Source organism: Micromonas commoda, chromosome 3, assembly GCF_000090985.2.
Source record: "Micromonas commoda chromosome 3, complete sequence".
NCBI classification, from domain to species: domain Eukaryota; kingdom Viridiplantae; phylum Chlorophyta; class Mamiellophyceae; order Mamiellales; family Mamiellaceae; genus Micromonas; species Micromonas commoda.
This window is the reverse complement of record NC_013040.1, coordinates 1,168,171-1,189,995: the sequence shown is the minus strand read 5'-3', so window position 1 is coordinate 1,189,995 and position 21,825 is coordinate 1,168,171. Positions and strand designations below refer to the sequence as shown.

Below are 21,825 nucleotides of genomic sequence, written 5' to 3'. Positions count from 1 at the left end.
ACGACTCCCGGCCACGCATCCGCTCGAAGCTACTCTCGGCGACAACTCGAGACCTCCCAACATCTGATGAAGCATCTGGACCACTCCTCGTGACGAACGTGAATGGAACGCGGAGCGCCACGGCATTGCCCCGGCGGCAGCCTACCGCATATTGCGAATCAACACCGAGGAAGGTTGGTCCACTTCCAGCGCAGCACGGTTGCCGTGTGTTCCAAGCTCTGAGGGTTGAGGGCTCTCGGGGCGGTCCGGTCCAGAAAAAAATCAGAGAAGGCACCCCGGGGTTCCTCTGGGCTCATTTGGATAAGGCGCGATGGCATACGGCGCGCAGACGTCGTGGTCCATTTCCGCGCCATCACGGCGTCCTCTCGCGCGTGAACGGCGGTGCACATCCGTCACGAGATGCGCCGGGAGCCCTTTCGGCGAGGTTAGCGGCAAGAGCTCGGCATCTCCCTTTGGGAAGCCCTCCTCGAGGCCTTTCGGTGGAGCCGGTGGTGGAAGCCCTTTCGGCACTGGAGCGTCATCGGTCGATCCGTTTGCGGCAGGTGAAACAGAACCCGCCACGCCATGCCATTCTTCTGCAGCCGTCCACAGTAGCCATCCCGGCACTCACCCATCTATCCCAACTCTCCACAGCGCCAGCGGGAACCGATCGCAAGGAAAAAGGTGGAGGTGCATGGGGCGAAAACTCGAGGAAAACGAGACACGGCAAGTTGGTAGAAAAGGCTGACTACCGCGCCTGGAATGACGTGGAGGTGTTCGACGTCCCGTCTGATCTTCGAAGGCCCGGCGCCGAAGCGGTGGTTGAGCACGTGAAGTTTTTCGGCCTGGAGGAGCTGTTCCCGAGCACGGGGCTGCAAGAAAAGTTCAATGCGGATGCAGCGTTCAGGACTGCCATTCGCAGGGCTATTCGCGACGATCTGTTCGTCCCGGACCCGAACGCGAGCGATAAGGTGAACGCCGCGATATCGTCACTGAGCTCTTCGCTCATGGTGAACTGGAAATCTTCGCGGACCGGGTACGCGTCGTTGACGAAAGTGTTTGCCGACAACGCGGTGCAAAACTTGACGGGGGAGAACTTTATCCAGACTCTCGGCAAGCTGTGCGGCCCGGTGAGCCACGGCTCGTTGATTGACATCACCAGCACCGGACGGAAGCAGGAACGTCATTCATGGCACCAGGACTCGGGGCTGGATCGGTTCACGGTGATGGTCGGCTTTCCGCCGGAGAGCAACTGGACAGGCGTCGGGGTTTTCAGTCACTCGTGCAAACTGTCCCACCCGCTGCGTCAGGATGGTGACGAGGGAGAAGTGATCCAGTGGGAGGATTACGAAGCCGGCGAGCTCCCCGTGAGTGCCATCGGACGACCAGAGTATAGCCCCGGGCGCGAGGTGATGGTCTATTGCGATGCGACTCACCTGCACAGTGCTCCCGACGAGACTAACCGAGAGAGCGTGTGGCGTTTCATGTAGCGACAGGATTTTAAAAAATGGATCGTATTTATGCATCTGCGGTTTGATGAAACCCAAAGAATGCCATGTTGCTGCTTCAACCGTTCAATACTCAACGTATTCATACATACAGTGGTGCGTTGTACATGTCGATGAGAACGACCGACGGCGCGGATGTGTTTGCCCTGTTGAACAGGGTTTGCACCGCCTTTTCAGAGTCCAACCTCTCTTCACTCATCGTCGCACCCGGGAAGAGTCTCTGTTGGGCTTAAGTTGTCGTCCTCATCAGCTCGACGTTACCTCCAGCCGCGGTGGTGTCCTCACATATGACCTTGTGCGCGACGAATTGCTCGAGGTACCCTTCTGAGCCAGCCTTGACGCCGTTGCCGGATAGGCCGTGCCCGCCGAAAGGCTGGGACTCAACCACCGCGCCAACGACGTCGCGGTTGATGTAAAAGTTGCCGCAGTCCAGCTTGTTGGTGACGAGCGCCTTGGTGGACTCGCAGCGGGTCATGACGCCGCCGGTGAGGGCGTATCCCTTCCTGTTGACAGCCTCGATCACTCGTTCGAGCTCAGCCTGAGAGCCGTCGTACGTGACCACGTGGAGCACTGGCGCAAACACCTCATCCTCCAGGAGGTTAAGACCCGCGACGGGATCGGAACCGGGCTGCGGGTTGAGGTCGTACACCCTAGGATGGAACAGGGCGCCATCGTCCTCGCCGATCGTGCGGGCGAGCATCTTGGCGCCGCCGGACTCGAGCGCGTCACAGTGCGCCCTCGCCTTGTCGGCGGCGACCTCCGAGATGAGCGGGCCGACGTCAGTGGAGAGGTCGAAATTGTTCTTGGAGACACGCATGGCGGACAGGCCGCCCTGGATCATCCTGGTCAGCTCGTTCTTGCACCCGTTATCCACCACGAGGATCCTCGCGGATGAACACCTCTGCCCCGCGGACTGGGCGAAGGACGCGAGCACCGCGTCGCACACCTGCTCGGGGAGCGCCGATGAGTCAGCTACGAGGACGTTGAGGCCGCCAGTCTCTGCGACGAGCCTGGCGAGCGGCGCCCTCTTCTCCACGGAGTTGAGCGCCAGTGCGTGGTTGATCTTGGCGGCGGTGCGGGTGGAACCCACGAAGGACACTCCCGCGAACTCGCCGGACGACACGAGCGCGGCTCCCGCGTCGGACTGACCCTCTCGCGCGCCCCGCGACCCCTCCGGTAACGGTCCGTCGACAACCACTTCGAGCGAACCTTCGGGCGCGCCGGCTTCGAGGAGGACGTCCACAAGCGCAGCAGCGCATCTAGGGGTCGACGGATGGGGCTTGATCACCACGGGGTTGCCAGCGACGAACGCCGAGGACGCGAGGCCGCCGACGATGGCGAACGGGAAGTTGAACGGCCCGACGCACAGCCAAGGCCCGCGGGGCTGCGCCTGGAGCAGGCAGGATTCGCCGGTGACGGTCCTGAGGCGCTTGGGGTCGGCCAGATGCGTCTCCGCCTGGTTGGCGTAGAAGCGTAAAAAGTCCACGAGTTCGCGCACCTCGTTCACCGCGTCCACGAGGGTCTTACCGGCCTCCTCCATGATCATCTTGGACATGGCGACCGAATCGCGCTCGACGATGTCGGCAGCTTTCCTCAAGACGGTCGCGCGGGACCTGATCGTGTCGCTCGCCTTGGCGGTGTTGGGCCTGAAGGTACCCAGACGAGCCGTCAACTCGGCGAGACTGTCCTCGCCGGTGCAAACCAGAGGTTTGAACGCGGGACCGTACGCCTTTTGCGCCGCGAACGCCGCCGGGAAGTTGGGGTGCTCAAAGTCGACGCCCTTCGCGCTGAGCCTGGTGTCGCCGTAGATGTTCCTCGGCATCGCGGGGACCCCCGAACTCTCCTCGGCGACGACGACGGGGGTGCCTATCACGGTGGACACCTCGGGCTCCCGCTCGCACAGGACGTCCACGTTCATCAGGTCGTCGCGCCCCTGCGCTAGCCTCTTGAGGAAGCTGGAATTTGCGCCATTCTCGAGGAGCCGCCGCACCAAATACGCGAGCAGGTCGTTGGGCGCACCCACGGGAGAGTACACCCGAACGGGCAATCCGCAGTAGTCGAACGACTCGCCCATGCCGTGCAGCCTCTGGAACTCGCACCCGCGTCTGGTGAACTCGTCCATGTCGCCGTCGACCATGGACAGAATATCAGCCACCGTTCGCGCGTTGTGCGTCGCAAAGGCGGGCATGGGGAGCGTGTCGGAGTTTTCCAGGAGGAAGGAGGCGCACGCGAGGTAGCTCACGTCCGTCTGCCTCTTCTCCGTCCAGACCGGGTACGAATCAGCGCCCAGGAGCTGTGCCTGCTTGATCTCTGCGTCCCAGTACGCCCCCTTAACCAGCCGGACGCTGATCTTGGTCTCGGGGTACCTCACAGCCAGCTCGCGCAGGTACTCCAAGGTTTCCATCGCCCTGCGACCGTACGCCTGCACGACCACCCCAATACGCGGAGGCGCGCGCTCCCTGATCACGTTCTCGACGACGGAGAGGGTCAGCTCCAGGCGGTTCTGCTCCTCGGCGTCCACAAACACGGTGAACGCGTTGGGGCCGTCAGCGATTGGGAACAGCGACCCGAGCTTGGAGGACAGATCCGGGACGCACTCGCGCCTGGACAGCTCGTCGAACCTCGGCGACAGCGACGATAGCTTGACGCTCATCTGGGGCGACCTGAACCCTGCCGCCTGAATCGCCTCGGCCGCGTGCGCGTACGATGCCAGGTACCGCGCGCTGTCCTCATACGTCCTGGCGCCCTCGCCCAGCATGTCGAAGGAGTGCGATCGTTGGGGGTTGTACGTCTCCGCACGCATGGCGCGGCGCGCGGCGGCCTCGATGTTGGCGCCCATGGTGAACTTGCGGGCCATGAGGCCCAGAGCCCTGGTGACGCCGACCTCGAGGACGGCGTCGCTTCCCTTCCCGGCCAAACCCCTCGTGGACTCGTCGAAGAAGTCGCCGCCCGGGACGTGCTTGGGGAGTATGCCGCGGACGGTGGACAGCGCGACGCTGCTGGCGTTGATGAGCAAGCTCTTATCGCCGCCGAAGTGGGATAAAAAATCGAGGTTACCGGCGCCGAGCATGTCGCGGATAAGCCGCGCGGGCATGTACCGTCCAGCCTCCTTGGGCGTCCGGATGAGCGCCTCGGCGAGCTGCATGAGGGCGACGCCCTCGGGGGAATCGACCGAGTACTCGCTGATGAGCGGATCGAGGGTGAGATGCTTCCTGAGTGGACTGTGGAACGACCTCATCGTCCTTGTGCTGAACTCCTCGCCGAGCTTCTCGGCGATGGCCGAGTCGCGACGCGCCGCGGCCCTGACCCTTAGCCGCTCGTTCTCCGCAGCCTCCAGCGCGGCCGCGGCGGCGCCTGTCGTGATGGGGACTCCTCCGGGCCCGACCGGGTGGCGGAACGATCCCGATTTCGCCTCGTACTCGCGCCATCCCGAATCGGGGCGTCGAAGCCTCCACGTTCTTGGTGAAGGGACGTCCGGGGCTGGGCGCTCGTTTGGCTCGACATTTGATTTTGAAGGGTCGGCAACCTTAGCGTGGAGCGCTCGACCAGATCGCGCGGGCGCGATCGGCGCGAGTGTGTCGCGAATCCAAGTCGTGAACTCCCTCCGGACCACCGTGCGGTACCGGGGAAGCCGTCGCATGGTTTCCATTCGTGTGTGCGTGCGTTGCGACGCGCTTTCTGGGCGCGCCAAAACGCGTGAAACCAGAAAGTTTTGCCGGGAAACGTGGATGAGCTGGATTCTCAGTCGCTGTTTGTCACTCGTTTTCAGTGTGATCCGCTTTTTCCGGCCGTTTGGTCACCCGAAGAGCCGCGGGGATGGATGGAAAATTTGGTGCCAAAAAGAGAACACTCCGAGAAACCGATCTGCCGATGAGAAAGCCGAGATTCCCCCAGCCCTGCGTTGCCCGCGCAGTGAGGGACAATAACGAGATCACATGGGGCATTCGAGGGCACGCCGAGCCCCCGTTTCCACGTGAACCGTACAGTGAACCATGGCGGACGTCATCGCCGCCGTCACGGTGGATCTCGCCTACGCGCTCCATGCCATGTGCAAGGAGATCAACGCGAGGATCAGGGCGGCCGAGCACCTTCCATCGACCGCCAAGAGGTGCTCCCGCCTCATTAACCAAATCGATAACATGATCGACGGGTGCTCCATGGAGGACAGGAGGATAACTGTCATACTGGAGAACATCCACATGTGCATGGAGGAGCTCGAGAAACTGGTGGAGAGGCTCATCAGGCTCGGCGGCTCCGCCGGTGGCGGCGTGTGTATCTGCCTCACGCTCGCTGGGAAGGGCAAGGATGCGCTCAACGCCGAGGAGGAAATGGAGCGCTGCGAATCCGAGTTGCGGAAGCACCTCGAGTCCCTGGTGCAGGCAACCCAGCTGCACACGTATTCATCGAGGGCATCGAACAAGTTGAAACAGGTCGACTCCCGCAGGTTCTGGGACGAGCACTTCGGCGACCAGAGGGAGGTTTCCGTCACCGCCCTCGCTCAGGCGCTCAGGCACGAGTGCGACAACAAAGGCGGCGGGGTCGACGTGGACACAGCCACCGGCATCTGCAAGACGTGCTTCTCCGGGGGCGACGTCGTTACCGTTCTGAGCTTCGGCGAAGTCTTCAACCAGGCGTCCATTCCCGAGACGATGAAGGAACTGGCGAAGAGAGCCAATGCGGCGTCGCACCTGTTCAAGGTGACCGTGTACGACTACGAGGCGAGAAAGCCTGATAGGTCGCTCGACGCTGGTTTCCTGATGTGCAGGGACACCGACTCGCTCAAGGTGCTGAGGTCCCAGGTCATCACGCACGCGCTCACCCTGGGCGATGAGGAGAGCAGCGACGACGACAGCGAGTTCGACTACGACGACGAGCCCAAGAAGGCGGCACCGCAGCGGGAGAAGCCGAGGCGCCGCCGCCAGAGCGCCCTCGACGCCGTCCCCCCGGAGTACCAGTTCCTCGCGTACGGCGACTTCACCTTCTTCCTCGACGAGTGCGAGACGAGGGTGAGACGCAAGCAGGAGCGAGACCTCGCGGGGTTGAGCTACATCGACCGCGTGAGCATCGTCCGCGACGACGACCTCCCGGACTCGCTCAAGCCCAAGAAAAAAGGCGCTTCGAAGGCCCGGGCCGATGCCGACTCCGCGTGGGAGAAGAGCTCACAGGGAACGTCCGTCGGGGACGATGACGATGATGCCGACCAGGGCACGGGCTCCGAGGACGTCGCCGAGGCCATCATGCGCAAGGCGGCGGCGGCGGCGGCGGCGGCGGCGTGCAAGGACATAGCCACCGCCATTCGAACGGCGTCTGTGTTGATGGGCCTTCGCATCGCGGCCAAGAAGTGCAGGATCCCTGAGGAATCCGTCTCGTTCCTGGTGGAGATCGACCAGCTCAGGCAGGCGGCGGAGGCGATCGCGCCCACCTCCGCGGGTGCCGTGTCCATGCCTCGACTTCGCCTGGTCAAGGCGTCCGCCACAAACATCGCCGAGCGCTTCCTCTCCGAAGAGACGCAGTACAAGCTCCCTGTGTCCAAAGAATCCGCCGCGGCCGCGTACAAGACGATTCAGCGTACCGCAATGCTCGCCGACGACCCCGATCCGCTCCCCGGGCTGGACCACGGCATGCTGGAGGCGCTTCGCGGACCGTTCGATGAGGTTGAGGCCGCCTTGGCTCCCGCGCTCGCGGTGCTGAAGGAGAAGAACTCGTCTGTAAACCACGTGGTGCGCTCCAAGCAAAACTCCGATGCGCCCAAGCACCGTGTTGTGGTCCTTGGAGGAGGGTACGCGGGCGCGATGACCGTTTTCAACCTGTGCAATGATCCAGAGGAGCGCTTTCACGTCACCCTGATCGACCCAAAAAATTACTGGGAAGATCCAACGCAGCAGCCCATGACTCTGCCCGATCCCGGCGAGTCGTTCACGCAGGGAAGGCTGGCCAACGCGACGGTGCCGTTCAGCAAGGTCGTTAACAAGAACGGAAAGCACATTGCGGGTCTTGCAATGTCCATCTCCAAGACGCACGTCGAGGTTGGCAGCGAGCGCACGGTGATTCCCTTTGACACCTTGGTCGTCAACACCGGATCAGCTTACAATTCCAACATCAAGGTCGTGAACCCGACCCTTGATTATCGATACCGCCAGATGAAGGCAGAGGCTAACGTCATCAAAAATTCAGAGACGATCCTTGTCATTGGCGGCGGCCTGGTTGGAACCGAGATGACCTCAAATGTTGCCACTAAATACCCTGAGAAGAAGGTTATCATCTGCCAGGCTGGGCCGTACATCCTCCCCCGCGTCCCGGAGGCTCACGATAAGGTCACCGCTTTCTGGGAGTCCCTCGGCAACGTCGAAGTACACCTGAATGAACGGGTAATTGAATTCGACGATATGCTGCAGGAATACAAGACGGATAAGGGCAACACCTTCAACGCGGGGAAGGTGATCAGGGCCACCGGTTACAAGCCCAACACGGATTTCTTCAAGGATGCAAACACGGACCCGGCGATCGCCGCGGCACTTGACGACAAGGGTTTCGTCAAGTGCGACCCGAACTTGCGTCTGCATGGGTTTTCCAACATCTACGTCTCCGGAGATATCGTCGAAGACGCGTACTTTGGCAAAACGGGAGTAACAAGGAGTGGAGAAAGGTTCCCTGAGCGTCTCGCCGCCGTCGCGGGGTCTCATTCGTACGTTGTCACCAACAACATCAAGCGAACTATCACGGGAGAACCCCTCGCTTCTATTGATGCCAGCCGTGATCCATTTGGACAGCCGGTTGAAATCAGTCTCGGACTGGAGAAAGGTCTGGCCGTTGTCCATGGCGACCTCGCACCCTTGTACGTCGGCATGGGCTTCGACTTTGGAGTGGACAACGAGGAGTTTGTCAAGTATGGATGCGCGATCTCGGCGAACGTACCAGGCCTTAAAGATTACATCTCTGACCTCTGTGCCAAAGCAACTTACATCCCCGAAGCACACGAAGGACTCAGGCAGTTTGGGGCCATGGACCCGAAGGTTCTTGACCCGCTCGCGCCACCAATGCCACCCCCGCCCGGAGCAGACGGTGCAGGTGACGGTGAGGCCGACCAAGCCCCCGCAGACCCAGCTCCCGAGCCGACCGAAGAGGCCAAGGCTGATGTACCCGAAGCTGCACCCGCGGAGGCAGAGGAGTGATGCAATCATTTAATCCGTTTTGTTGTTTCATGTAATAAAGCTATTGTCTAACATCAGAGAGACCATGGGCTTGGACGCCTTGCGCGATGCGAGGAGAAGTATCCGTCGTCCTCGCTGAAATATTCATCTGCCTCAGTCTCGCCGCCGTCGGAGTCATCGTCCGTGTCTCCCGTCCCTGCCCATGGATTGTCATCCGTAGTCACCTTGGTCCAGATCCCGGGGCGGCCTTTCGCGGCTTTTGCAAGCTCGGCACATCCCGTTCTCCCTATGTTCAAGTTCTGGGCTAGATCCAGTCTCCGCAGCTTTGGGCTGGTCGCGACCGCCTCGGCAAGGGTCTTCGCACCGACGTCACCGATGCCACATCCCTCCAAATGTATTCGCGTGAGCCAACCACCATTCTTCTTTGCCCTGGCATTGCCCTGAATCCATCGCGCGACCTCGACGCATCCCTCATCTCCGATGGCGCTGTTGTAGCTCACGTCCACAAAGACAAGAGATGGACACTTGAGCACACCTGGGGAGATCTCGCGAAGATCGGACGCCGTCAGGGAGCACGACTCGAGGATGAGCCGTTTTAATCGACATGATGGTGCCGCGAGCGTGGCAGCAAGTTTCTTGCCGATTGTCTGAAGCTGTGCAGGTGGTGGGAAATCCTCTCCGTCATTTTTTGCCGCCTCATCAGAGGTTTTAAGCTTTTTCCTCTTCGGCGTCACCCCAGAAATTCCAAACATGTTCACCTGCGTCCCGGAGATGTCAAGAGTATGGAGCCGCGTGAGAAGGGGTAATTTGTCGATAGCTTGAGCAACCTGATCATCCGGAAGACCGCCTACATCGAGATGCAGCATCGTCGAAGCGTTCGCCTCCAGCACAGCAGGCAAATCTTTTCCTCCTGATCCCCCGCGCTCGTTCCCAGACAATATCAAAACTTTGATCCCATCCCATACATCATCACTCTGATTTGGCAAAGCGGCGCCTAGTATTTCTCCGAGCGCGTCCCCGTCAAGTAACATGTTGCTGAGGTCGAGATGTGTCACCGAGCTGGTTCGAAGATAATCCGCAAGAATGGACGCTGACGCTTTGCTCATCACGCCATTTGATAGTTGTCTGTTAATCGATCGTGTCTGAAGTCTTGGACGGTTTGCAAACGATAACACCCTTGTGTTCGGACATCGGCTAAGTGCATCCAGAGTGTCGTGTCGAAGACCATGATGTGGCATTTCGAAATGTAGTTTTTGCAGTCCTTCGGGTAGTTTCTTACACCAAACAGCTCGTACAGGTCCCCAACCTCCTCCATCTCTGTACGCTCGAAAGAGCGTGAGCCGACAAAGAGTGTCTCCAATCGCATCAATCATGCCATTGAAGGAGTCCACGGTGCTCTCAAGGAACTCCCAGTGCTCTCTATCTACAGTGAAAGCTTCGCTGTCAAGATGCAACTCCCTCAGCGTCCTACAGTCCTCTCCTACGGCGTTGAATATCTTTGGCACGCCACGGTGGTCGTTTAGTGACCTCTCAAGAAAATTAAGACGCCGCAGTCCTCTCCCTCCAATCCTCCTGAGAACCTCCACTAGGTCTGTCGTCGTCTTCTCATTCGTCTCACGATGAACATCCTCATCGATGTCGCTGTCGCCGTGTGTCAGGGCGCTGTCCACCACGAAAAGTAGCGATGTTGTGAGGGAGACGACGTAAACCTCAACGCCTCCAATTTGAAGAGAGTCGCCGAAGCTCGACCCTTCCTCGAGCGCTTTCCTAAGCTCCTCGAGCTCCCTGTTCCCCGTCACCTCCACACTGATGTCTATCCTCGGCGTGGATCCCCCGTCGCGTCCACGCGCGGCCATCGTCTCGGCGAGCGCCACTAGATGCCTGGGTCGAAGCTTCAGCCCATAGAGAGATGTCTCCACCTCGCCCTCGTCCATCACGAGCGAAGTGAGTCGAGGGTTGGACTTCAGGACGTCTATGACTGCTCGCTTGGTGATATCGGCGCACCCGGATGCGTCAAAATGACGTAACCCACCCTTAGCCTTTGCCGAAGCCACCCGCAGGGTGTCGTCGCGCGCCTCTTCCCTCCACGGCGACCATCCCCCCTCGGTGGTTTCGACAAGGGAGTCGTCCAAAGGGTCTGGCGGCAGCACCAACCTTGTGGTGAATTCCGAGTGGTTGGTCAGAACCCGCCGCCACCGCACGCACACCTCCTCACACCTTAGTCTGTCCCGCGCCGGAACCGCGCGGAAGATCAGCGCCAGGACTTCATCGTCCACCGAGTCCATCCGTCAACCTGACTTGTGAGAGATTTAGATTTAACGCCCGAAAAAGTCCGAAAAAGTTCTGGTGCTAGCTACTAGTAGAAGCGCACAGTGCGCGGCTTCAGACACATACATGCTGGCAGGGTTCGCTCAGCTTTCCACCCGGACGTTCGCATATTGCGCGCGCCGCGATGTCCGCCGGTCCCGTCCCTCGCGCGGCGCGTCCGACATTCCGCCGAGCGTGCACTTTCCCGAGGAAGACCGAATGGCGAGGAACGCGCTGTTCGACGAGCAACGAAAACACCGGCTAGACTGGATGCACTGGCTCCACGACAAACCCAAACACGCGAGATGGGCGCGCGACTGGCAGGAGTCGCACCAGCGGGAGCTCTCGCGCCTCGAGACGGTGAGCTTCGGCAAGGACTGTTTCGTGGCTTCCTCAGTTCACATCTTCGCCGAGCCCACACGGGACATATCCATCGGCGACGGGTGCCACATCGGGGCGGAGGTGTTCATGCACGGACCAATTTTGCTGGGTGACGGCGTGGCGATCAACGCGAGGAGTCACCTGGACGGAGGCAGCGCGGGAATCGTGATCGGAGCGCAGACCCGCGTAGCTCCCGGGGTGCAGCTCTTCGCATTCAACCACGGCATCGACGCGGCTGCGTTCGTCAAGGACCAGCCGGTCGTGTCGGACGGAATCGTGATCGGGGAGGACGTGTGGATCGGCGCGAACGTGTGCGTCACGGACGGGGTGAGGATCGGGGATCACGCGGTCGTGGGCATGGGCGCGGTTGTTACGAGGGATGTTCCCGATTGGGCCGTCGCCGCAGGAAACCCGGCGCGCGTCATCGGGGACAGGCGAACCTGGAAGCCGGGGAGGAGAGACGTAGACGACGCGATCTCCGCGGGATAGCGCGATGTTAGCGGCGTGAGTATTTATTCGACCGCGCGCAGTCGCGGATAGCTAGCAACACCCGATTCACAAGGCACAACACAAAACTAGTTCAACTCACGCAGTCTCTCTGTCTTTCTTCACCGGAATCATCCTCCAGAAGACGGCCATGCTTGAACCCATGACCGCCATCCACACCACGGACACCGCGGACGGCACGCGAACCAAAAACTCTGGAAAATGCAGAGTCGCAAGCAAAAACCCAAACGCGCTCGACTTCATCGACGTCTCAATCGCGGTTGTCCGGCACACAGTCTCGTCGTACCCGAGCGCCCGCATAACCCAATACCCCGCCGCGCCACCGATGGCGTGGAGCAGAAATGCCGCGAGCTGAAGCTTGAGACCGGCGTTGAGGATGGGCTCCGCGCAGGTCGCGACGGAGGCGCCCACCAGGATGATGGTCATCAGGACGCCAATGATGGGGCAAGCCGGCTCCACCGCGCGGCACGCCTTGGGCACATACTTGTTCAGGGTGACGCCGAGGACGATAGGCATCAACACGACCTGGATGGTGGAGATGGCCATGCCGATCGCGTCCACGTCGACGATGGCGCCCAGGCAGAACTTGCAGATGAGCGGCGTCATGAAGATGCAGCCGATGGTGGTCGCAGTGGTCATGAGCACCGAGAGCGCGACATCACCGCGGGCAATATATGCGCACAGGTTGGAGGCCTGACCGCCGTTTATGCTACCCACGAGGATGAGACCCGCGAGCAGGGGACCGGATAAGCCCACCATGTTTCCCACGAGCATGGCTGTCACGGGCATCATGACGTAGCACGCAAGGAACCCGATGCCGACAACGTCCGGCTTGCTGAAGACCCTTTTGAAATCGTCCAGCGTCAACGTGATGCCCATGGAGAGCATTAGGGTCGCAAGGCAGAGGGTGTACATGTTCGCCTGCATGAATGAGAACGTGGCTGGAGCCTTGATACCCACCACGGCGCTCATGACAGTCCACACCGGGAATAGGGTCGAGAACGCCGAACTGAACTTCTTGAACGCCGACTTTTCCACGGGCGCGGGGCTGGGCGCGGGGGCCGCGGCGTCGGCGGACACGCGGGTCACCACCGACGCGCGTCGGGCGGTGACGGCCTTTGACTTGACCATGACCATTAAGGCGCGATCAGCACCGCGGACGGCTCCCAGGGCGATGCCGACGGCGGATGAAGCGACCATTGTCCGGCGACCATCGTTGGCCCGATGTTGGACGGAAGACAAGGGGACTCCTCGCAGCGAGGTGGAAGATGTTCGCCGCAGGACGGACGCCCCCGCGCCCACGATCGCGACGGGCGCCGTGCACGCTGCGAGAATAGACATAGAGTACTACGGGCGATCAAGGCCTATGTGAAGGTCTTCAAGTCGCCCTCTACGCTTGTGGCGGTTGGGTCGCCTGATCACTCACACTTTACTATCCGATGGCCGCGCTTTATGGCCGCCTGACTGCCTGACTGCGGGCCATAGGAAACGGAGATATTTTGGCAGTGCACGTGTTTTCCGCGAAGGTATGATATTTTTTGGAAATTTCGCCGCGTAACCATTAGATCTCACGTGTTGGGTGAAAAATCCACGTCGGATTCAGCTTCGTGGTTGTTCGGGAAGGGTTGGGAGGTTGCCCAGTCTCTCATCAGTGCCGAATCTTGTTGTTGGTTTTGAGAGAGTGAAGAGACGCAACAAATCTGAGGGTATTTATTGAAACAATGAGCCCGGCGCGCGTGCACTAATGAGCGGCGAGATTTAAGCCGCCTGGTAGACGTAGCCAGGGTCGGTCTCCACCTGCTCGTCGAGGGCGTTGAGCTCCTCCTGGGTGAACCAGCCAGCCTTGCCCGCCACGATGCGGACGGGGCCGAGAGCCGCGATGAGGATGGGGAAGAGCATCGCCGCGGGGGATCCCTTGATCCACCACATCACCGCGAGGCAGGCAATCTGCATGATGGTGAACTTCTTGAGGGTGGGGAGGGAAACCGACTTGGTGAGGGGGGAGGAGGCGGGCATCTTGGCGGGGTCGGTGATGAGGGTCATGCCGACGCGCTCAAGGAACTCGTTGCCGCGCATGGCCGCGAGTCCGAGGTAGAAGAAGATACCGGAGAGCACGCACATGGGGATCTGGCCGAGGATGTCCTTGAGGAAGATGATGGAGGCGCCGATGAGGAGGTTGAGGACGAGGGGAGTCCAGCGGGTCTCGGTGACGCCGGTGACCTCCTCGCGGCCGGTCGCGGGGTCCTGCTTCACGTCAGTGAGGGACTTGACGTGGGTGAGAGAGTGCACGGTGGACGCACAGATCCAGGGGAGACCGCAGATGGAGGTGACCGCGGTGATGAGGGAGAGCCAGAACATGTCGAGGTGGTAAGCGCCGGGCTTCTTGAGACCCTTGGAGGCGTTCACGAGACGGGTGGTGATGTTCTGGTCCATGTACAGGAGGATCGCGCACGCGGGGGCAGGCGCGAGAGCCGCGAGCTTCACCCAGGTCGGGACAGCCATGATGTCGGTCACCCAGGGGCGCGCGATGGAAGGCGCGAGGGAGGCGGGGAGGGACAGGGCGTCGAAGGTGAAGCCGTAGTTGCCCGCGAGCCACGCGCCGAAGAAGCAGCCGATGGCGATGGCGAAGGTGGGCGCGAAGTCACCGATGAGGTTGCGGACGCCCTCGGGGCCGTAGGGGGAACGCTTGAAGTTGGAGATGGCGATGGCGGAGCCGCAGGTGACGAGCGCAGTGAGCGCAGAGCCCATGGCCAGGGTGGAGGAGATGGAGGGGTTGAAGAACATCATGATGATCTTCTTGGCGGACTCGACGCAGAAGATGCACGCGACGAGGGCAGCGAAGGTCTCGTCGGTGAACTTGGTGAAGAAGCGGACGAGGTTGGAGGAGGAGGTGACCGCGACGATCATGAGGAGGATGGAGGTCCAGATACCGATCCACGCGTAGGTACCGAAGAAGGGGAGGCCGTACTGGGCGCAGGTGGTGTAGAGGATCGCGGTGTAGGTCACGACGGAACCGGTGGACGCGAGGATGGACATGGGCTGACCGCACAGCACCGCGTACAGGACACCACCGATGGCGGTCGCGAGGATCACCTCGGTCGCGCCGAGCATGCCGGCGGTGGCGGAGGTGAGCACGGCGCCGAAGGCGACGGCGGGCGCGAGGGCCGCGAAGAAGAGGAAGAAGACGGACGCCTGGGGAGAGGGGGAGGGGAGGGACCGGTTGGAAAAAGTTTTCAAAAACTCAAAAACCGTTCTCTGGATAACAAGGGTGGGGGCGCGATCGGGAACGAGAGGTCGCGGGGACGGGCCCGGGGGAAGGAGCTCCGCCCCTCGCGTCATCCGTGGCTTCATCGCAGGACGAAACGCGTCGAGGGTTCGATTGTTGCCGAGCCGAAAGTTCGGGGTTGGGCGCGCGCGCGCGCGATCGCGTTATCGCGCCATAAACGACTAGCTATCGTTCAAAAGAAACGGGCGCGATGGCTCACCAGGGACTTGGGGGAGATGCCCTGCTTGAAGTCGTCGATGTAGAGGGGACCGCGGGCGGCGAGGTCTTCCTTGATGCCCACGAAGGGAGCCTGGACGATGGGCTCGGGGTTGCCGCCGGCCCTGACGGTCACCGCGGCGCGGCGAGCGGCCATCTGCACGGGCTTGCCCACGACCGGGGTACCGACGATCGCCTTGGCGGACTTGGCCGCGACGACGCGGGAGCGCATCGCGGGGCGGGCGCCGAGGCCGAGGCCGAGGGTGTTCATGGTCATGGCAGTCTGCATTTTGACTACGTTAAAGACAGTGCTACGCGAAGAAGACGCGCTTGTCGGAGTGAGATGACAACGAAAGAAGGAAGGCACTTCGACAAGGTTGCCCAGTAAGGAGAGGATCAGGTGAACGGGGCGGACCAATCAGATTGCAGTTCTTGTACAGCTGTAAAAAGGTCGGTTGCCTTTTTCGGAATCTTTTTCCAGGAAGCCAACCATACGAAATTGACCACGCCGACCGGGAAAGCCGAGTCGAAACCCAAAAAAAAACCGGAGTTCAAATTGGAAGGAAAACACGTTGGAAATCGGTTGATTTTCCACCGAAAAAACTGCCAGGACAGAGCGGACACACGGGGAAAAACACGTTCAGGTGGGATCGACGAGTCAGTTCGTTGACAACAGGACAACAGCAGCCCCCTCTGGCACTGGACGCACCCCGAAGCGTTCGCCCACCTCTGATGGACCGCGGATCGAGCGAGAGGCTGTTCGACGTCGTCGCTCGCCTGCGCTCGGGCGAGTCCACATCATCTCGGGATCTGGACGAGGCGTGCCACGAGGCGCGGGTCCTCGTCGACCAGCTCCGAGCGCTCGAGTCCCGCGAAGCGGCGATGCTGGGCAGACTCCGGGAGCGCGACGTCGCGATTGCGGAGCTGCGCGCGAGCGCGGAGGCGACGCGCGCGGAGACGGCGAGTTTGACACTGGGCGTGGAAGGGGACTGCAGGGAGGGTGAGACCGCGCCGGCGGTGGCTGAGGACCTCTGGAGCGAGCCGCCCGACGTCCGCGCGTGGGGGGGGGAGGGATCGGGACTGTTGCACTCGGGCGGGGAGGCAGCCGCGAGGGCACTGATGCTCGTGGCGCTCGCGCGTGACGTGTTCGAGCAGGAGCGGCGGTTGGTGGAGCTTCGATGGAAAGTGCTAGAACGGGCGGGAGCGGAGGAGAAGTCGCCGTTCGAGGTCCGCTGGAAGTCCGAGGAGGAGCTTGCCCCCAGTAGCATAATCTGAAATAACATATCAACACTGGTCGCGCCGAGTCCAGCTCAGGTGCCTTTAACACAATCGAGAGGGAACACCGCAAATGTACATCAAGTAGCGCCAAGGAATGAGCCCTCTAGTCCTTGTTCGCGAACTCGATGCCCTTGTCGATGGACGCCTTGAGCTCAGGGATGAGCTTCTCGAGCCAGCCCTTCTCGTAGTCCGTGATGTCGCCCACGGGGAGCACCTCCTCGGCGCCGTTCGGCCCGAGCTTCACCTTGGTCGCGAAATAGGGCAGGTCCGTCACGGAAGATGCGACGTAGGAGCACTCGTAAACTTCAGCCTCGCCGGAGAGACCGCGGAGGCACGCCTCGGCCATCCTCGCGGCGGCGTACGCCATGGAGAGCGTCGCCGAACCCGCGCCAGCCTTCGCCTCCACAACCTCGGTGCCCGCGTTCTGGATGCGGACGGTGAGCGCTTCGAGCTCTTCGGCGGTGAACTTGGTGCTGGGGTAGGTCTGGGAGAGGAGGGGGAGGATGGTGATGCCCGCGTGGCCGCCAACGACAGGAACGTCGACATCGTTGACGTCGAGGCCCTTCGCCTCCGAGATGAAGGTGTTGGAGCGGACCACGTCGAGGGTGGTGACGCCGAAGATCTTCTTGGGGTCGTAGACGCCAGCCTTCTTGTACACCTCAGATGCGATGGGGACGGTGGAGTTCACGGGGTTGGAGATGATGTTGAGGATGGCCTTGGGGCAGTTCTTAGCGCACGCCTCGCACAGGTTCTTGACGATGCCTGCGTTGATGGAGAAGAGGTCGTCGCGGGTCATGCCGGGCTTGCGGGGAACGCCCGCGGGGATGATGACGAGATCGCATCCCTTGAGCGCGTCCGCGAGCTGTTCCTCGCCGGCGTAGCCCTTGACGGAGCAGGTGGTGTTGGTGTGGGAGAGGTCCGCGGCGACGCCGGGAGTGTTCGCAATGTCGTAAAGCGCAAGGTCCGAGATGAGGGGGTTCATCTTGAGCAGGAGGGAGAGGGACTGGCCGATGCCACCGGCGGCGCCGAGGACTGCAACCTACGAATGTAAGAAATCGTGTCGGGACACGGCACTCAGGGTCGGTTCGGGTTCCAGTGGGGTGTGCGTCGGGTTCGAGAGGTCGCCCTGGAATTAATCCGCGAAATGTTCCCCCTCCGGGACGCGCGGCTCGGAGCGCAGATCGGCGACCGGGGTGGGTTCGCAACCCCAGGGCACGATCCCATACGCTGAGTTACACGATGAGTAGGGATTGCGCACCTTGTACTCGGCCTTGGCGGTCATCACGTGGCGGCGGGAGGACGCGGTCACCACGCGGGGACCCGCTCGCCTGAGGGCGTTGGACCTTTTAGATCCGATCGCGGGTTTAGCGACGGCGCGCGCGTTGGCGGCGCATGAAGCCATGGCAGCCGACATCTTTTGGGGCGTGTGCGGTGTTACCGAAGTGTAGTGCGGGGACGAGGCGATGGATTCACCTCCACCTCTGCGAGTCCAGCAGTGAGCGCACCCCAACGACGATTGGGGAACAAGTGACACATAATATCTTAGAGATCGCGTCGTTTCTACTGGCTGAGAGGTTTCTGTCCCGCGCGAGAACCTCCAGTCGTCCCCGCGGGCGACCTGGTGGCACGAGGGTGAGTCTTTTGGGATATATCGTCCATGGGTCGTGCCAAGAAGGCAACCGCATCTCCCGGACGCCTCGGTGATCTCTCATCGTCCTCGTCAGGCTCGCTAGAAGGCGCGGCGAGGGGTCGAAACACCACAATCGTCATCCCGTGCTACAACGAAGCCGAGCGACTGCGCACGGACGAGTTCCTGGCGTTCGCCAGGAGGGAACACGACACCCAGCTATTGTTTGTCAACGATGGCAGCACCGACGATACATCTGATGTGATCAGGAGCATGAGAAGGCGCTGCCCCGACCGCATCGATGTCGTGGACATGCCCGTGAACGTCGGCAAGGCCGAGGCGGTGAGGCGCGGAATGCAGATCGGGTGCATGAGCGGAAGCAGATTCGTGGGCTTCTGGGATGCCGACCTCGCCACGCCTCTGGACCATGTCGCGATGTTTAAGGAGGTCATGGAGGACAAGCCCGAGGTCGACATGGTGTTCGGCGCCCGGGTCGGCCTATTGGGTCGCGACATACGGCGGTCCATGAAGCGTCACTACCTGGGCCGGGTGTTCGCAACATTGGCATCCATCACGCTGGGGTTGGGGGTGTACGACACGCAGTGCGGATCGAAGCTGTTTCGCGTGGACGACAGGGGTGATTTGGAGACGGTGATTTCCATGCCGTTCCACACCAGGTGGGTGTTCGATTGCGAGATGATAGGGAGGTTCAGTGCCCTGCGGCGATCGCGGGTGAGGGGAGGGGTCAGGAAATGGGGCAAAGTAGACGATGGGGACATGAGCGGGTCCATCTATGAGTATCCACTGCATCGGTGGGAAGACGTTGGCGGAAGTAAGGTAAAGTCGAGCGACGTGATCAAGATGGCGTGGGGGCTGATGCAGGTGCGGAGGAGATATTTCTGGCGGCGGTGGCCGGTCCTAGCGCCATCTAGGACAGGGTGGGAGGGTTGGGTGGATGGGTGGAATTTTGCTTTCAAGCCCAGGTTCAATTGACTGGTGCCAAGAATCATTCGCTCATCAAATTGATCGACTTCATCGCGGCTTGATCGTGCGCTCCCATTTTTCGCTCTCGGTGATTTTGGTGCGCAGATGGCGGTGGCCGGAGGACCGCTTGTAACTTTTTTTTATCTAAACCTCCTCTTCAACAACCGGCTCGGCCTGTTCCTTGACCCGTCGCGCGCGAACAGTCGACCGATGCATCACCATCGCGATGCACCCCGCCGCGCATACCAACACCCAGCACCCACTCTCCATCCTGGTATCCACGTCGAAACATACGTCGTCGCCGTTCAACCTGAGCGGGTCCAACCCATCACCGCCAAGGTTGGAAATTTCACGAAGGACCTTGTTGATCCCGTCACACGCGTCTCCAACGATGAACTCAGTGAACCTTCCAATCTGGAGTACCGCCGCGAGTGCAGCGACAAGGAAGACATCGAGCGCGGCCCACGCCCCGCAAATTTCCGCGACAATCTCCATCCTCCTCTGCGAGCTTGCGGTCATGGGCATGAGCCACAGCAAAGCTAGCGCAACGAGCTGGGCGGCGGGCATGACAATCACAAACACCCAGAGGGACACCTGCACCCCCACGTGCGAGAGCTCCCCGCCCGGGATGTTCAAGGCGAGAGACACGAGGGAGTACTCCCGCGTCGCTCCGCCCCGGCCGAGCACGAACCCCGCCAAACCCTTGAAATCGAACCTAATAGACGTGGCAAACACGCCAACGACGAGGAGCACGGCGGCGAACGAGAGGCACCCGGCCATACCGTTGCGCAGAGCGATACGTTTGCGCTCGTTCCCGCCGACCCGCCGCCACCGCGCCACATTATCATCATTATCCTCATCTTCCTCACCTTCGTCCTTTGGGTCAACTCCGGCCAGATCCTCCCCGACCGCGTGTCTGTGCCAACCCAGCGCGAAGTGTCCAAGGAACAGCGAGAGCACCGTCGCAAACAGGAACACGTGGAAGCCATATCTCGGCTCCACCATCGCGTCAAGCTGTGCGAAGGATCCGACCCCGGTGTCGTCGCTGCTTGATTGGAAAGGTACGCTGGAGGGTGGGGTGATCACGTGGAACCTGAACGCCACCTGGAACAGCGTCATGACGAACGTGTCAATCAGCGACCACTTCCCCAACGCATCCACCGACCTCAGTAAATATCCGCGAGCGCTTGTGGATAAAACCCCCATCGGTGAATACCACGCGAGCAACATGAGCGCGAGCTTGAAGTATGGCCAACCGCCGGAGAACACCGCTATGAGGATGGATAGCGGGTACACGCCTGCATTCCACATGTCCCGGACGCTGTTGTCAAGGGTGAACTCGAAGAGCGGGGGCAAGGTGAGGGGTGCAATGTCCGATCCTCCATCCGGTTTGACAATCGACGCGGAGAGCATGACGGCCGCGCCGGTGGCGGTGTTGGAGGATAGGAATAGCGCTATGTTCCCCGCGATGGCGAGGGGCAGCGCGATTTTGATCCACGCGGGAATCCTGGGGTGACGCGCCAGTGATGGCTCCACGTCTCCGTCTCTGGCTGGCTCACGGTCCTCATCTTCCTGCTCGGGAACGGGTTGGATACCATCACCCGTCTCGGGTTCGTCATCGTCACCCGCTTCATTAGAGAGCAGCGTTACAGTCGCATCATCGTCTCCATGGTCCCCCTCGGCACCCCTTCGCGCCCTCCTCGCCATAACTCTCGGCAGCGCAACTGCCACAGCGACTGGGGGCGACACGGCAATTGCGCCTGCCATACAGAGGACCGCGATCCATCCCGCGACAAGCGACGTCACACTCTTTATCTCCGTGCCAAACGGATTATCTGCATCTGGACACGTGCCCGCGCGATCGAGTCCCTCTTCGATGAGTTTGTTGAGCGCGTCTCGCCCCGCGCCCCCCGCCGCCGTCTCGATTAGCGCCCCCACGGCTTCCCCGTACCTCGCGACGAGCATAGTCGCAACGCTCCCCACGACACCGTCCAGACCCCGTTCCAAGTCACCGACGGCGTCTCCCCACGGTGTTAGGGTCACCGATCCGATCGATCCGGTGTAATTCACCGAACTCAGCCTCAGCGCTTTAACAGCAGCCGCGGCGCACGCCGGATTTCGCCGCTGCTCGAGCGTGTACCCGGACACCAAGGAGGTGTCCACACCCGCATCGAAACCCGCGTCGAAGCGCGGATTCGTCAGCACGACGCGAACGGCGACAAACTCCGTGAGCGTGAGATCTGAACCGTCCGCTTGAGATCCAGTCACATTCACGGCGAGGCGAACTGTGGCATTAATTGACGCCGCGCCGACTCCAAACCTGCCCGAGGCTCCGGTGTTTCCCGTGCTCAGGTAGAGGGTCTGAACCGTGTCCAGTCCCTCCAGGGTGATCTTACCCATCGTCTTCACGTCGACCCGCCCGATTCCCTTCCCTGCATCGAAAGAGTAGCTCAGCAGCGAGGTTATCCGTTCGTCAGATACGTCCCAGCGACCCGGCGCGCCGTCCCCCGTGATTCTGCGGACCAAGGAGTTTGGACCCCACCTTCCAAACTGTCCGGTGGAGGCGTCACCGTCCCCCGCCGCGAACGACGCGACGACAAACTCTGCAATGGATGCGAGTTG

At 61.3% G+C, this 21,825-nt stretch overlaps 10 protein-coding genes across 10 annotated transcripts; 4 read left to right on the top strand and 6 right to left on the bottom strand.

Annotated features, from left to right (window-relative positions):
* Window positions 1-310: 310 nt before the first annotated feature.
* MICPUN_99616 (predicted protein) lies at window positions 311-1,469 on the top strand (the record flags this gene model as incomplete). Its single annotated transcript, XM_002501014.1, has 2 exons — window positions 311-371; window positions 634-1,469. 2 exons carry the CDS (start codon window positions 311-313, stop codon window positions 1,467-1,469), a joined length of 897 nt encoding a protein of 298 aa, XP_002501060.1.
* MICPUN_106815 (predicted protein) lies at window positions 1,466-5,127 on the bottom strand (the record flags this gene model as incomplete). Its single annotated transcript, XM_002500590.1, has 4 exons — window positions 1,466-3,252; window positions 3,319-4,699; window positions 4,742-4,859; window positions 5,034-5,127. The coding sequence occupies 4 exons, from the start codon at window positions 5,125-5,127 to the stop codon at window positions 1,717-1,719; spliced, it is 3,129 nt and encodes a 1,042-aa protein (XP_002500636.1). The 3' UTR covers window positions 1,466-1,716.
* A 2,394-nt stretch (window positions 5,128-7,521) lies between these two features.
* MICPUN_107959 (predicted protein) lies at window positions 7,522-8,714 on the top strand. Its single transcript, XM_002501013.1, has one exon. It carries the CDS (start codon window positions 7,628-7,630, stop codon window positions 8,657-8,659), a length of 1,032 nt encoding a protein of 343 aa, XP_002501059.1. The 5' UTR covers window positions 7,522-7,627; the 3' UTR covers window positions 8,660-8,714.
* Window positions 8,715-8,918: 204 nt separating this feature from the next.
* MICPUN_52316 (predicted protein) lies at window positions 8,919-10,923 on the bottom strand (the record flags this gene model as incomplete). The annotated part of the gene is made up of 1 exon (XM_002500589.1): window positions 8,919-10,923. A coding segment is annotated over one exon (2,005 nt), but the record flags the coding sequence as incomplete, so codon positions are not given.
* A 241-nt stretch (window positions 10,924-11,164) lies between these two features.
* On the top strand, window positions 11,165-11,815 carry MICPUN_57187 (transferase hexapeptide repeat-containing protein; the record flags this gene model as incomplete). The annotated part of the gene is made up of 1 exon (XM_002501012.1): window positions 11,165-11,815. One exon carries the CDS (start codon window positions 11,165-11,167, stop codon window positions 11,813-11,815), a length of 651 nt encoding a protein of 216 aa, XP_002501058.1.
* A 6-nt stretch (window positions 11,816-11,821) lies between these two features.
* MICPUN_90319 (bile Acid:Na+ symporter family) lies at window positions 11,822-12,952 on the bottom strand. Its single transcript, XM_002500588.1, has one exon. The coding sequence runs from the start codon at window positions 12,803-12,805 to the stop codon at window positions 11,912-11,914; it is 894 nt and encodes a 297-aa protein (XP_002500634.1). The 5' UTR covers window positions 12,806-12,952; the 3' UTR covers window positions 11,822-11,911.
* A 567-nt stretch (window positions 12,953-13,519) lies between these two features.
* On the bottom strand, window positions 13,520-15,471 carry MICPUN_93757 (anion exchanger family; the record flags this gene model as incomplete). Its single annotated transcript, XM_002500587.1, has 2 exons — window positions 13,520-15,025; window positions 15,319-15,471. The coding sequence occupies 2 exons, from the start codon at window positions 15,469-15,471 to the stop codon at window positions 13,592-13,594; spliced, it is 1,587 nt and encodes a 528-aa protein (XP_002500633.1). The 3' UTR covers window positions 13,520-13,591.
* Window positions 15,472-16,695: 1,224 nt separating this feature from the next.
* On the bottom strand, window positions 16,696-17,874 carry MICPUN_97181 (malate dehydrogenase; the record flags this gene model as incomplete). Its single annotated transcript, XM_002500586.1, has 2 exons — window positions 16,696-17,631; window positions 17,851-17,874. 2 exons carry the CDS (start codon window positions 17,872-17,874, stop codon window positions 16,696-16,698), a joined length of 960 nt encoding a protein of 319 aa, XP_002500632.1.
* A 375-nt stretch (window positions 17,875-18,249) lies between these two features.
* Window positions 18,250-19,212, top strand: MICPUN_57182 (glycosyltransferase family 2 protein; the record flags this gene model as incomplete). The annotated part of the gene is made up of 1 exon (XM_002501011.1): window positions 18,250-19,212. One exon carries the CDS (start codon window positions 18,250-18,252, stop codon window positions 19,210-19,212), a length of 963 nt encoding a protein of 320 aa, XP_002501057.1.
* Window positions 19,213-19,214: 2 nt separating this feature from the next.
* Window positions 19,215-20,679, bottom strand: MICPUN_107957 (predicted protein). The gene has a single exon (XM_002500585.1). The coding sequence runs from the start codon at window positions 20,614-20,616 to the stop codon at window positions 19,348-19,350; it is 1,269 nt and encodes a 422-aa protein (XP_002500631.1). The 5' UTR covers window positions 20,617-20,679; the 3' UTR covers window positions 19,215-19,347.
* Between the last annotated feature and the right edge of the window lie 1,146 nt (window positions 20,680-21,825).

Coding starts and splice junctions, on each gene's coding strand:
- MICPUN_107959 (XM_002501013.1), top strand. CDS start 7,628: ATGAAGGCAGAGGCTAACGTCATCAAAAATTCAGAGACGATCCTTGTC.
- MICPUN_90319 (XM_002500588.1), bottom strand. CDS start 12,805: ATGAGCGCCGTGGTGGGTATCAAGGCTCCAGCCACGTTCTCATTCATG.
- MICPUN_107957 (XM_002500585.1), bottom strand. CDS start 20,616: ATGCTCTCCGCGTCGATTGTCAAACCGGATGGAGGATCGGACATTGCA.